Below are 14018 nucleotides of genomic sequence, written 5' to 3'. Positions count from 1 at the left end.
GAATACACGTGCAATTGTAGTCAATATATAATTAGTTAGAGTCAACGATTCTGTTTTCAGTTGTAACTAATGTATAACCATCAGACTCTTTCATGGTATCAGAGCTTGTTCTGACCTAGAATAGCTTATCATCAACGATCGTCAATGGCATTTTTCCAGTCATCGTCAAGCTCAGCATCTGCATCCGCTACTCCAACAGTCTTCAATCCATCCAGTCATTCACTCTCAGTGAAGCTTGACAGAAAGAATTTTCTGATCTGGCAGCAACAGATCGCAGCTTCAATCGGAGGAAATGGCCTCAAAAATTTTATGAACAGTTCAATCTCTTGTTCAATTGAGATGATCCGCGATGAACTAGTCCAGAGAATTTATGGTGAACTATGAATCCACTGTACATCGCTTGGACAAGACGAACATTTTTTTTTTTGTGTTGGCTTATTGCATCCATGGATGTTGAAGTGCTTCCTCAAATAATCTTGTGCAACAAGTCTGCAGCGATCTGGAACGTTGTACAATAATTGTACGCAACACAGTCCAAAGCGAATGTAATCCAGTATAAACTCAAACTCCAAACACATAAGCAAGGTGATCTAAAGATTATGATTATGTGCTAAAGATGAAATCATAGGCTGATTGATGCAATTAGAGTAACTGTGAGTGATGATGATTTGACTCTGTATAAACTCGTCGGTCTCGAAAGCGAATACAACTCGTTTATCGTGCCTATCACGTATCGATCTGAGCCGTTCAATCTTCACGATGTCACGGGTGGCTGAGCGCTCATGAAGCACGCATCGAGAAAAACTAAAAAAGGATCGAAATCTCAGCGAATTTGGTGCAACATCAATCAAATGGTCGTGGACCGGGGAGTTACAATCAGAATCAAGGAGGCCGCGGATCTAACAATTCTCGAGGCGGAGGCCAAAGAGGAGGTTAAGGACGAGGCTGAGGATCCGAAAAGGTCTAATGCCAAGTGTGTGGCAAACTTAGTCACATGGCATGGAAATGCTTCTACAGGTACATTAGGATTTTCCAATCGCCACTTGATCCCTAGTTCAGCAACAACAACGTGGCTGAGAATGCTACAACGAATCTGGCTTAACACTCGAACCAGAAATCTCAAGCCCAAGCATTAGCTCCGCTCTTCTCCGTTCCAAATTGGTTTTTTTTTTAATTCAGGAGCTACACATCACATCACAAACGACATGACTCAACTCTCGATTGTCTAAGCATATCATGGCTCAGACAATATGCAAATCGGCAATGGTGCAGGTTTGAGTATTCTTCGTATAGAATCTGTTAAGCCGTTTTTTAGACTTAACGTTCGTGAACACGCGGCGTGCTTGGGTTGGTCGCGTGCCTAGTCTCGGGTCGGCCCAAATTACTTTTCAAGAGTCCAAAGGGCTCGAGGGAGCTCGGGACAAAGCCCAAAACTTCCAAGAGCTTCAGAGGATCTTAGAATCGTAAAGAGGGAAATGATGCTTCGTCGGGAATGAGTTCTTCGTCTTTGATTCCTAAAAAGAAAATAAATAAAACGTGAACTAGAGGGACGCGGATGGTTTCCCCTCGGCGCGTGCTCCGACGCTCAACATTAGTCTTGGTGACGTTTGTATGGGTGGAGATAATCTTGATTCTAATCTCAAATGTATACAAGAGATGAATTTTGTTGAGTATAATTTTTTCTATAGTTCTTTTTTTTAGTCTCAGAGAATTCTCCCGAAAATAATGAAGGCATGGGGTATTTATAGACATTTGTGATTGTGTTTGGTGTTTGTTGGGTTTGCTGGTGGGTTGGAAAAATTATCCAAGCGGATAGCAAAGTCAAAAGAGTCTTTGATTTTTCCTTTGCACGTAGGATCTCCATCCGGCTAGAATACTTTGGTCAAAGCAATGAAAGGATGGACGGATGACGTGGCAAGCAAAGGATGGGCGGATGACGTGGCAAGCAAAGACTTTGGCAAAAAAGCCATATTTTTCTATCACTGCCGGAAAGGATTTTCTATTGGCATTAGTATAAGGCTTTGGATTTTATTTTTATTATTCTTGTGGGGTCCATTTCTCTTTTCTTGCATACAGTTTGTACATTCACGCTTAACAGCCCCCCAGTCCAGCGGGTGACGTGTCGCGTGCAGGATTCTTCTTCTTTTTTTTTTTTTTTTTTTTTTTTTTTTGCACAGTTTTCTCATTGTTTAATTCCTTCTGCCTCTTCTTTTACTGTGTGGTAACATGGTCTATTGCGTGTGTGTGTGCATATCAATATCTATCTTCTTCTTCTTTCTTTTTCTTCTTCTTTTTTTTTTTTTTTTTTTTTTTTTTTTTTTTTTTTTTGCTGGCTGTTGTGGGATTCCAAAAGCCAATTTACTTTTTCTTTGTGTCAGTAAATGGACGTGTCCCTTGAGATATGAATCCCCACTTAACTTTGCTTGAATTTCGAATAGAGCCTTTGCTTTTTTTACTTTTGTTGGTCTACTGGATAGTTCTGAGCAGAGGAAAAAATAAAGCAGGTAAAAAAAAAAACTCTTCTTTTTTTGTTTTCTCTTTTGCTTCCGCTCCTTCTTCTTCCCACACATATTTTTCTCTTTTATCTTTTGCGTTTATGCATGTTGTATGAAAACGCTTGAGTTTGTGCGAGGCTTTGGACGCTTTTTTCTTTTTCTCGCGCCCTTTGATGAGGCTTTGCGGTGGGTCAGTGTCTCAATAGTGCAAGTTTCCTCATCTCGGACTTCGTGGGATTCCTTGAGTTGCGCTTGGTTTCTCGGCGCTGTGAGTAATCTTTTTTTTTTTTTTTTTTTTTAATCCCATAAAAGCTTTAAGGTCGATCGGGAACTCGATGGTGTGAGTACCCTCATCTCGGGCCGCACGAAATTCTTTGAGATATGTTCGGGGTTCCGACACCGCGAAACCCATTTTCTCGGATTCCATGGACGCTCTGAGGTTGGTCGGGGACTAAATGGCAAGAGTACCCTCATCTCGGGCCGCACAGAATTCTTTGAGATATGTTCGGGGTTTCGACACCGCGAAACCCACTTTCTTGGATTCCATGGACGCTTTGAGGCGCGTTTGGAGGCTCAAGACTGCGAACCCTCCGTCGTCATGATTGCTATGCCTGCATGTTTATAATAAATGTATATATTATATATATGTTCAGCTTTTCTTTATTTATTTATTATTCCCTTTTTTTATTACGTCTGGTAATTTGTCTTACTCCGTTAACCCCTCATGTTTTTATGCAATTTGTTTAAATTGTATGAAAATTTAGGAGCTAACATTGCAAACTAAACGCAAATCTCGCTTCATTCATTACTTGGGCGCGTGGCCGCTTTTGGAAATTTAAAATACAATTGGGCCGATGGCCACTTTTGGAATGATGAAATAAAAGTAAACTCTGGCTGTGGTGTTTGCCAGTCTTCAGATATCTTGATGCTATGGCCTACTGGTAATATTGGCGGAGGTGCTCAGCGTTCCATGGGTGTCTGATCTCTGTACCGTCCATCTCATCGAGGTGATAGGTACCGTCATGTATCACCTTCCGTATACGATAAGGTCCTTCCCAATTTGGTCCGAGTGCTCCTGCCCCGCGAACTTGAGTGTTTTGGAACACTTTTCTCAGGACGAGGCTTCCCTCGGTGAAACGACGGACTTTGACCTTCGAGTTGTAGTGTTTCTCGACGATCCTCTTCTGCGCGGCCATGCGGGTGAATGCGTCGGCCCTTTTTTCTTCAATTACGTCCAACTCCATTCGAAGGGCCTCGTTGTTGCCCTCCTCGTCAAAGGTTTCCATTCGGAATGAAGGGGCCCCGATTTCAACGGGTATGACAGCTTCCACTCCATAAGTGAGAGAGAATGGCGTTTCTCCGGTGGCGGTCCGAGTTGTCGTTCGGTAGGCCCAGAGGACGAGAGGGAGCTCATCGGCCCATGCGCCTTTCTTCTCTTTGAGCTTCTTCTTCAGAGTCTCCTTGATCGTTTTGTTCACGGCCTCGACTTGGCCGTTTGCCTGCGGATGGCGCGGCGATGAGAAAGTCTTACTGATCTTCAGCTGCTCGCATATCTTTCGAAGTCTCGCATTGTCGAACTGGGTGCCGTTGTCGGTAACGATCGAGGCAGGGATGCCGTGGCGACATATGATTGATCGCCATAAGAAGTTTGTTGTGTTGGCTTCGGTGATCGTGGCAAGAGGTTCCGCTTCTACCCACTTTGTGAAGTAGTCGATTGCGACAATCGCCCAGACTCGTTGACCCGATGCCATTGGGAGTTTGCCGATGAGGTCTATTCCCCATTTTGCGAACGGGCGCGCCACAAGAATTGGGCATAGCAGGGCGGGTGGTTGCCTTGGGACATGCGCAAATCTCTGACACTTGTCGCATTTCCGTGCTAAGTCGAATGCGTCTTTCTTCATCGTGGGCCAAAAGTAGCCTTGTTTGAGAGTTTTCAGTGTCAAAGATTGACCTGCGGAGTGGTTTCCACAGATTCCTTCGTGTATTTCTCTTAGGACATAGTCGGCTTCGGCTTCGTCAAGACATCGGAGAAGTGGCTGAGAGTATCCTCTCTTGTAGAGCGTAGACCTTCGCAAGACATATTTATGTGCGTGGTATTTCACTCTCTTAGCTTCGGCTTGGTCGGTTGGGAGCGTGTTGTCGCGAAGGTAGTCGGTGATCGGTGTCATCCAATTTGGCTGAGGTTCTTCTTCGATCAAATTCACTTCTTCTCTCTTGATGGATGGGAGCTTCAAAGTCTCGACAGGTACCTTTCCCAATTCATCGCCATCACCGCCAGAGGCCATTTGAGCTAGAGCATCGGCCTCGGCGTTTGAGCCTCTGGGGACTTGGACAATCTCGTACCAAGAGATTGCCTCGAGTCGGAGTTTGGCCTCGTCCAGGTAAGCGGCCATGTTCTCTTCTTTTGCTTGGTACTCCCTTTTGACTTGATTGACGATAAGGAGCGAGTCGCAGTGTATTTTGAGGTTCTCTGCTCCGAGTTTCCTAGCTATGTCTAATCCGGCTAGGAGAGCTTCGTATTCGGCCTCGTTGTTTGACGCCTTGAATTGGAAATGGATGGCATACTTGAGCTTTTCTCCGTCTGGGTTGATGAAGACAATTCCGGCTCCCGATCCGCGAGTGTTGGATGCTCCGTCTACGTGTAAGCTCCAAATTGGCCCGTTGGGGGTAGCTTTCCTCTTCTTGTCCGCCTCCGTATCTTTCGATGTCTCTTTTTCTTCTTCAGTCTTCTCATCTTGGAATATGTTCACATCGTATGTGAATTCGGCGATGAAGTCAGCGACAGCTTGTCCTTTGATCGCGAGCCTCGGCTGGAATTCCACTCCATATTCACCCAACTCCTGAGACCAGATGGCCATTCTTGTTGAGGTTCCCTTCTGCATTGCCTTCTTGATTGGATATTCGGTCCTAACAATGATTTGGTGTGCTTGAAAATATGGCCGGAGCTTTCTTGCCGCCATCGTCAGAGCGAGGCACAGTTTCTCTATCTCTGTATATCGCGTCTCTGCGTCTAGGAGAGCCTTGCTCACGTAGTATACGGGCCATTGTATCCTTTCTTCTTCTCGAACGAGTACCGCGCTTACCGCCCTCGCGGACACGGAGAGGTACATATAAAGGGCTTCCTCATCCTTTGGTTTTACCAAGAGTGGTGGTGTGGCAAAGTAGGCCTTCAGATCTTGGAATGCGGCTTCGCACTCGTCGGTCCAATTGAAGTCGGCTCCTCCTTTGATGGCTTGGAAGAAAGGCTGGCACCGGTCGGTAGCCTTGGAGATGAATCGACTAAGCGCGGCCACGCGTCCGGTAAGGCTTTGAACTTCCTTTGCCTTGGCTGGGGATCTCATATCTAGGAGGGCTTGGATCTTTTCTGGATTGGCTTCGATCCCTCGCTGGTTGACGATGAATCCCAAGAATTTTCCCGATTCGACTCCAAATGCGCACTTGTTCGGGTTTAGCTTCATCTTGTACTTTCGGAGGATGGCGAATGTCTCCTCCAAGTCTTTGACGTGGTCCAGTGCCTTGAGGCTCTTGACGAGCATGTCGTCAACATAAACCTCCATCGTCTTTCCAATCTTCTTGGCAAACATTTGGTTTACCAAGCGCTGGTAGGTGGCTCCGGCGTTCTTCAATCCGAACGGCATTACGTGGTAGCAAAATAGTCCTCGATCAGTGGTGAATGTAGTCTTGAGTTCGTCCGGTTCGTACATTCTTATCTGATTATATCCCGAGTATGCGTCCATGAAGCTCATGAGTTCGTGTCCGGCGGTGGAGTCGACCAGTTGGTCGATCCTCGGTAAGGGGAAACAATCCTTTGGGCATGCCTTGTTTAGGTCGGTGTAGTCGATGCAGATTCGCCATTTTCCATTTGATTTCTTCACCATGACTACATTGGAGACCCAACTGGGGAACTTGGCTTCGCGAACAAATTTGGCGGTGATCAATTTCTCGACTTCATCGTTGATTGCGAGGTATCTCTCGGGGTTGAACGATCTTCTCTTTTGTATTTTTCCTTTCTCTCCGGGGAGCACGTTGAGTCGATGGGCGATGACTTCCGGATCGATTCCCGGCATGTCAGCGTGCGTCCATGCGAAGACATCCTTGTGTTCTCGAAGGGATGCTCTGAGTTGACCCTTTAATTCGGCCGACAAGTGTGCTCCGATCATAACAATATGTTCGGGTTTGGCGTCATCGAGTACTATGGGCACGAGATCGCTCGATGCTTCCACTTTCTTGGTGTCAGTTTCCTCCCTTGGGTCCAAGTCTCCGAACATTCGCGCCTCGCCGATTTTGCTGTGAAGATCATCTATGATTTGGTGGATGGTCCCCACCATCGCGTCGTCTTTCTTACTGTGGGATCCTTGGACGTGGCACATCCTTGCGTCGGCCTGATTCCCTCGCATCACTCCTACTCCTGTCGGCGTTGGGAACTTCATGAGGAGGTGGTATGTCGAGGTGACCGCGCGAAGTTTATTGAGTGTCGGTCGTCCTATGATTATATTATGGGCGGAAGGTCGGTCCACAATCAAGAAGTTTACCAAACGCGTGATTTGGGCTTGCCCATCCTGTCCAAATGTGACTGGGAGGTTGATGGAGCCTTCCGTGTCAACACGCTCCCCTGTGAATCCAAAAAGCGGAGTCTTGACTGGGGTCGGGTGGATTTCTCCGAGATCCATCCGGTTGAGAGCCGTTTTGAACAAAATATCGGCTGAGCTCCCATTATCGATGAGGATCCTCCTCACTAAATTGTTCGCCACTTGTGCTCTGACAACAATGGCGTCATTGTGTGGGTGCATGACTCGGTGAGCCTCTTCTTCTGTGAAGTTGATCGTCTCGTACTGTGTCGTCGGCCATTTTCTCTGGGTAAGATTGATGTGATGGGAAGGGCCTTCTCCGGCGGCCGCCCTTGCATAGTTTTTTCGCTCGTGCACGGTGTCTCCCGCTTCGGGTCCTCCAAAAATGGTGGTCACGATATTGAGCGGGGCGTTGGTCGTGTTGCCTCGGGCGTCGCTATTATCACCGTCGCTCGTGACGATTCCTTTCCCACGGTCTTGTCGCTTGTTGTTCTGAGAAGCTTGTCTCCTCAAAGCGGGGCCCGGATTGGCGATCATCATCATCACGAAATCCTTTAGCTTGCCATCCTGGATGAGATCTTCGATTTGTCTCTTGAGTTGGATGCACTCGGCGGTGATGTGGCCATGGTCTTTGTGAAATTCGTAATACTTGTTCTTGTTTCGCATCGATGGGTCCTTCAATAAGGGTCGAGGCTCGGTAAACATGTCCCCGTGTAAGGCTAGGATCTTGTCCGGCGTGGTCTTGAGCGGCGTAAAGTCGATGTTTCTCTGGAACTTCTCGACCAATAAGGGTTTTTGATTCGTCGGGGAACCGACGTTTGAGACCGCGATATTGGTGCTTCGGTTTTTCTTTCGTCGTGGGTCATTGTCGACCTCGTCCTCGTCCCTGCGACGACTTCCCCTCTCGCGGATCCGTCGGCTTTCGTAATACTCCTCGACCGAAATGTGCTGCGTGGCCTGAGAAATGAGCTCTGTCATTGTGGTGGGTCGTTGCTTTACTAGCGATGTCAAGAGGTCACAAGCACGCAGGCCATCGATGAAAGCGTAGACGGCGTCGCTATCCTCGTAGTCATCCACCTTGTTCGATTCTTCGATGAACCGGTTGAGGTAACGTTGAAGCGTCTCGGTGCTTCCTTGCTTGATCGTCAAGAGATAAGACTTCTCTTTTCTCCGTACTCGTGAGGCGGAGAAACGAGTGAGGAATCTTTCTTGGAGATCTTCGAACGATTGGATCGATCCTTGTTCGAGCCTTTGGAACCACTCGAACGCAGTGCCAGTGAGTGTGAGGCAAAATGCCTGACACATCGTCGATGGCGACTGTCCTGTCATTCTCATATTTGTCTGGTATTGATGGATGTGGTAGAGTGGGTCCGTGCTCCCATCGTAGAGTGGCACGGTAGGCGGACGAAAGTTTCCCATGGCATCGTCGGCGAGCACGCTCGCGGAGAACGGCGAAGCTACACCTTCGATCATATTTCTCACAAGCGGGGTCCTAGTCTGTGATGCTCGTAGCTCCCGAACTTCTTCTCTTAGCACATTGACCACGTTGGTCAATTCTTCATTCCCGGCTTGTGTTGTGGCGGGTGCAAATCGAGTAGTGCGTCCCCTTTCGTTCGATGCTTGAGTGGCATGCGGCGCAGGCGGCGTTGGCGTTGCCGTAGTCGAGGGGACGATTTCTTGTGGTTCGTGGGCCTCCAGGGCGGTCTGGTGTCTTGGGATCTCCCACCGGGCATTAAGGTGGCGCCTCAAGTCCACGTGTGGCTCTAGGCGTCCTGGCGACCTTGCGCGTCGGGGTGGTGAGAACCTCCGCATGTCTCCACTGTCGGCGACCTCTTCTTCTTGTCCTAGCCGTTCAAAGGCGGATCTTCGTGATTCGGTTCTTGCTCCCGCCGCGGAGCGAGCGGCTTGAGGAAGGTTGGCGCGGGATCGTGGGCGCGGGTCCCTTTGCCCATCAGTCTGACGTGCTTCCGAGCGTTGAGGTAGTTGTCTTTGCTCGCGGACGGTTGCCCACCCCTCTTGGTGGTTGTGGCCGATGTCCCGGATGCTCGGATCGGGAACGTCGTCTTGGCCACCTTCATCGTGGAGTTCTTCAACGGAGGCTTGTCCTTGCTCGTGTCCATGGCTTCCCGAATAGGCCTCTTGTGCTTGCCCGTCTCTTGCCCGAGCGTGGTGCCTCATGGCTCGTTCTTCCCTATCTCTGGCGAACTCACTCGTCAGCAAGAAAAGGCTATTCTCGAGGCGTTCCATCCGATCGTCTCGCTCGATGAATACCGGGCCGGTGGGGTTCGCCATGCCGGTGGTGTTTGGATTGGCCGTCGGGGTGGCGCTCGTTGATGGGCCCGCGCTCGCCGGCGGGGCCCCTTGTGCTTGTCCATGTCTTGCTTGCATTCGTGCTCGCGTGTGGAGTGCTACGCTTTCCGTTCGTCGGGGGGCGGCACTTTCGGAGACGACCGCACGGTTCGACATGGTGGTTTCTTGGTGTAGTGGAAATTCCTTGGTTGTTGTCGAAGCTCTTTCCTCTCGGAGAAAGAGAGTTTGCCGGTGGAGAGCCCGTATGTGGTTGTTCTCGGGATCCCCTCCTTCTAGCGCCAAAATGTTAAGCCGTTTTTTAGACTTAACGTTCGTGAACACGCGGCGTGCTTGGGTTGGTCGCGTGCCTAGTCTCGGGTCGGCCCAAATTACTTTTCAAGAGTCCAAAGGGCTCGAGGGAGCTCAGGACAAAGCCCAAAACTTCCAAGAGCTTCAGAGGATCTTAGAATCGTAAAGAGGGAAATGATGCTTCGTCGGGAATGAGTTCTTCGTCTTTGATTCCTAAAAAGAAAATAAATAAAACGTGAACTAGAGGGACGCGGAGGGTTTCCCCTCGGCGCGTGCTCCGACGCTCAACATTAGTCTTGGTGACGTTTGTATGAGTGGAGATAATCTTGATTCTAATCTCAAATGTATACAAGAGATGAATTTTGTTGAGTATAATTTTTTCTATAGTTCTTTTTTTTAGTCTCAGAGAATTCTCCCGAAAATAATGAAGGCATTGGGTATTTATAGACATTTGTGATTGTGTTTGGTGTTTGTTGGGTTTGCTGGTGGGTTGGAAAAATTATCCAAGCGGATAGCAAAGTCAAAAGAGTCTTTGATTTTTCCTTTGCACGTAGGATCTCCATCCGGCTAGAATACTTTGGTCAAAGCAATGAAAGGATGGACGGATGACGTGGCAAGCAAAGGATGGGCGGATGACGTGGCAAGCAAAGACTTTGGCAAAAAAGCCATATTTTTCTATCACTGCCGGAAAGGATTTTCTATTGGCATTAGTATAAGGCTTTGGATTTTATTTTTATTATTCTTGTGGGGTCCATTTCTCTTTTCTTGCATACAGTTTGTACATTCATGCTTAACAGAATCGAATTCCTTTTTTGCATATCCTGATAAGCTTACAGAAAAAATTGAATCTTGAAAATGTTACATGTGCCAAATGTTAATGTAATTTCTCGAATAACATTCGCGGGACACGTGTTGAGGTGCGAGCTTACGACGTGTCTCGATCTTGTGTTGTCGGAGTCATGTTTCCTCGGCTCTCAAAAAGGATTGTGATGACTTGTTGTCCTCTTGAGAGTCCTTCGAATTAGAGAATATCTTCTCGTTGCCTTTTTAGTTGTTTTTGTTGGATTCTTCGTCTTTTATTCGCTGTCTTTGTTGGGTAATCAGATCTTTAATCTTTTCTTTTTCTTTTTCGTCGAGTCGTATCATCGGTCTTTGTTTATGAGTTGAGAGAATTCTGAATTGAGAGAGGATTCTGAGTCGAGAGAATGACCTGCTTTCTAGTTTGTGTGAGTGAGCTATTTATGAGGTATTAATCTCGGCGCTTGGTGCTTGTTGCTTGTCTCTTGGCGCTTAACGCTTGACGCTTATCGCTTGGCGCTTGACGCTTGTCGCAGGGCCGCATGCCATCATAAAATAGCTTGCAAGCATTTTTACCGGTCCTCGGTTTTGGTCAAACATATTTTTGGCCCGTTTGACTGAGTTATTATTTTTGCATTGTGACGTCGTTTTTGCAATTATAACGATGTTTTAGCAAATTAGGTGTCGTTTTTACCATAAGAAAAATGACAGTATAATATTAACCCCTAGTTTCGCGTGCGACTTGTCGTGCGCGAAACTTTGTAGTCTTGTCGGCGCTTTTTTTTAGTTTGGTCCGGGTTCTCGATGCCGTAGGCTTTCTATATTGTTTTTGTGAGAGGTCTCGACTCCGTGAGCTCTCTTATTCTTTGTTGTGAGAGGTCTCGACGCCGCGGCTCTCTATATTTTTTTTGACAAGCCTCGATGCCGTGAGCTTTGTATATATTTTTTGAGAGAGGTCTCGCGCTGCGAGCTCTCTATTATTATTATTATTATTTTTTTGTGAGAGGTCTCAACGCTGCAAACTCTCTATTCTTTTGTGAGAGATCTCGGCGCCGCAAGTTTTTTTTTTTTTTTTCGAGAAGCCTCGACGCCGTGAGCTCTCTATATTTTTTTTTGTGAGAGGTCTCGATTCCGCTAGCTCTCTTATTCTTTATTGTGAGAGGTCTCGACGCCGCGAACTCTCTATATATTTTTTTTTCTGAGAAGCCTCGACGCTGTGAGCTCTCTATATTTTTTTGTGAGAGGTCTCAACGATGCGAGCACTCTATTTTTTTTGTGAGAGGTCTCGGCGCCGCGAGCTCTATTTTTATGAGAGGTCTCGGTTCTGCGAGCTTCCTATTTTTCTGTGAGAGGTCTCGATGCCACGAGCTCTTTTTTTCTTGTGAGAGGTCTCGATGCCACGAGCTCTCTTTTTTTTAGAGATCTCGACGCCACGAGCTCTCTATTTTTTTTGTGAGAGGTCTCGACGCTGCGAGCTCTCTACTTTTTTTCTGAGAGGTCTCGACGCCGCGAGCTCTCTAATTTTTTTGTGAGAGGTCTTGGTGCCGCGAGCTCTCTAATTTTTTTGTGAGATGTCTCGATGTCGCGAGCTCTCTATATTTTTTAGAGGTTTCGGCGCCGCGAGCTCTTTTTTTTCTAGAGAAGCCTCGACGTCGTGAACTCTCTATATTTTTTTTGCAAGAGGTCTCGACGCCATGAGCTCTCTATTTTTATTTTTTTTGAGAAACAACCACGATATTTAACTTCAATTTTTTGTCTTGTTTTTCATGACATTATATTATTTGGGCTCTGTGGCCGCTTTTGGAAAGAAAATATAGCGAAATAAATTAAATACTCGGGCGGTGATACTTGCCGGTTTGAAGAAGGTAGGTAATTTGGTGCTATGGCCTATTGAAAATACTGGCGGAGTGCACTCCACATTCCATGGATGCTTGATTTCTGTTCTGTCCATCTCTTCGAGACGATACGTCCTGTCGCGTATTACTTGCCGGACTCGGTAGGGTCCTTCCCAGTTTGGCCCAAGTACTCATGCTCCGTGTACTTGTGTGTTCTGGAATACCCTTCGTAAGATGAGGCTTCCTTCGGTGAAGCAACGGGCCTTGACTTTCAAGTTGTAGTGTTTCTCGATGACTCTCTTCTGGGCAGCCATGCGAGTGAATGTTGCAACCTTTCTCTCTTCAATTACATTCAACTCCATTCGGAATGCCTCGTTGTTATTTTCCTCGTCAAAAGTTTCCATTCGGAAAGACGGAGTCCCGATCTCGACGGGAATAATAGCTTCGACTCCATAGCTGAGGGAGAAAGAGGTCTCACCCGTCGCGGTTCGGGTCATCGTTCGATATGCCCAGAGGACAAGGGGGAGCTCATCAGCCCACGCGCCTTTCTTCTGTTCTAGCTTCTTTTTCAATGTTTCCTTGATTGTTTTGTTTACTGCTTCAATTTGGCCGTTTTCCTGTGGGTGACGAGGTGATGAAAAGGTCTTCATGATCTTCAACTATGTGCATATCTCCCTGACTTTTTATTTATTGTCGAACTGGTAGCCATTGTCGGTGATTATGGAGGCGGGAATACCGTGGCGACAGATGATTGATCGCCACATAAAACTAATAGTGTTGGCTTCGGTGATCTTCGCTAGGGGTTCTGCTTCCACCCACTTCGTGAAGTAATCTATTGCCACGATCGCGTAGACTCACTGACCTGACGCCATTGGCAGTTTTTCGATTATGTCTACCCCATACTTTGCGAACAGGCAAGCAACAAGGATGAGGCACAATGGCGCTAAGGGCTGTCTTGGGATATGCGAGAACCTTTGACATTTGTCGCATTTTTTAGCTAGTTAGAATGCATCTTTCTTGAGAGTGGGCTAGAAGTAGCCTTGCTTTAGGGTCTTAAGTGTCAAAGAGTGTCTCGCAGAATGGTTCCCGTAGATTCCTTCGTGGATTTCTCTCAAGACGTAATTTGCCTCGCATCATCCAAGCATCGGAGGAGTGGCTGCGAAAATCCTCTTTTGTATAGCGTGGTTCTTCGTAGAACATATCTTTGCGCTTGATACTTTACCTTCTTGGCTTCATCCTGGTTGCTGGGGAGGGTGTCTTCACGAAGATAATCTATGATCGGCGTCATCTTCTATTGTGTTCACTTATTCCTTCTTGATTGACGGGTGCTTCATGGTTTCGACGGGTACGTTACCAAGTTTTCATCCTCGGCCCTGAAGGCCATTCGAGCTAGAGCGTCTGCTTCAGTATTTAAGTCGCGGGGGATTCGCACGATTTTGTACCATGAGATTGCTTCGAGTAAGAGCTTAGTCTCTTCGAGGTACGCGATCACGTTCTCCTCTTTTGCTTGGTATTCTCCTTTGACCTGGTTGACGATGAGTAGCGAGTCATAGTGGATTTTGAGGTTTTTCACGCCGAGCTTTCTGGCCATGTCGAGTCCTACTAGGAGTGCTTCATATTCGGCCTTGTTGTTTGAAGCTTTGAATTGGAAATGGACGGCATACTTTATTTTCTCTTCGTCTGGATTCAGAATACGATTTCGCCTCTAGATTCGCGGACGTTGG

General features: G+C 47.2%; 2 protein-coding genes across 2 annotated transcripts; both read right to left on the bottom strand.

The window, feature by feature from the left end:
* Nucleotides 1-3430: 3430 nt before the first annotated feature.
* Nucleotides 3431-9529, bottom strand: LOC149389207 (uncharacterized). Its single transcript, XM_089622584.1, has 2 exons — nt 4027-9529; nt 3431-3930 (listed from the first exon to the last, which is right to left on the bottom strand). Exons 1-2 carry the CDS (start codon nt 9527-9529, stop codon nt 3431-3433), a joined length of 6003 nt encoding a protein of 2000 aa, XP_089478710.1.
* Nucleotides 9530-12485: 2956 nt separating this feature from the next.
* Nucleotides 12486-12944, bottom strand: LOC149389206 (uncharacterized). Its single transcript, XM_089622583.1, has one exon. The coding sequence runs from the start codon at nt 12942-12944 to the stop codon at nt 12486-12488; it is 459 nt and encodes a 152-aa protein (XP_089478709.1).
* Between the last annotated feature and the right edge of the window lie 1074 nt (nt 12945-14018).

Source organism: Urtica dioica, chromosome 8 (genome assembly GCF_054948205.1).
Source record: "Urtica dioica subsp. dioica isolate 48M chromosome 8, U.dioica_male_clone48M_v1_H2, whole genome shotgun sequence".
Classification (NCBI taxonomy): domain Eukaryota; kingdom Viridiplantae; phylum Streptophyta; class Magnoliopsida; order Rosales; family Urticaceae; genus Urtica; species Urtica dioica.
The sequence above is the reverse complement of the archived record's forward strand: the minus strand, read 5'-3'. Positions and strand labels throughout refer to the sequence as shown.

What these genes read in the sequence shown, in the direction of transcription:
- LOC149389207 (XM_089622584.1), bottom strand. Translation starts at nt 9,529, where the DNA reads ATGTCGAACCGTGCGGTCGTCTCCGAAAGTGCCGCCCCCCGACGAACG. An exon ending in ATGCGAGCAGCTGAAGATCA is followed by an intron (nt 3,931 to 4,026) that starts GTAAGACTTTCT and finishes AGAAGCTCAAAG; the next exon opens with AGAAGAAAGGCGCATGGGCC.
- LOC149389206 (XM_089622583.1), bottom strand. Translation starts at nt 12,944, where the DNA reads ATGAAGACCTTTTCATCACCTCGTCACCCACAGGAAAACGGCCAAATT.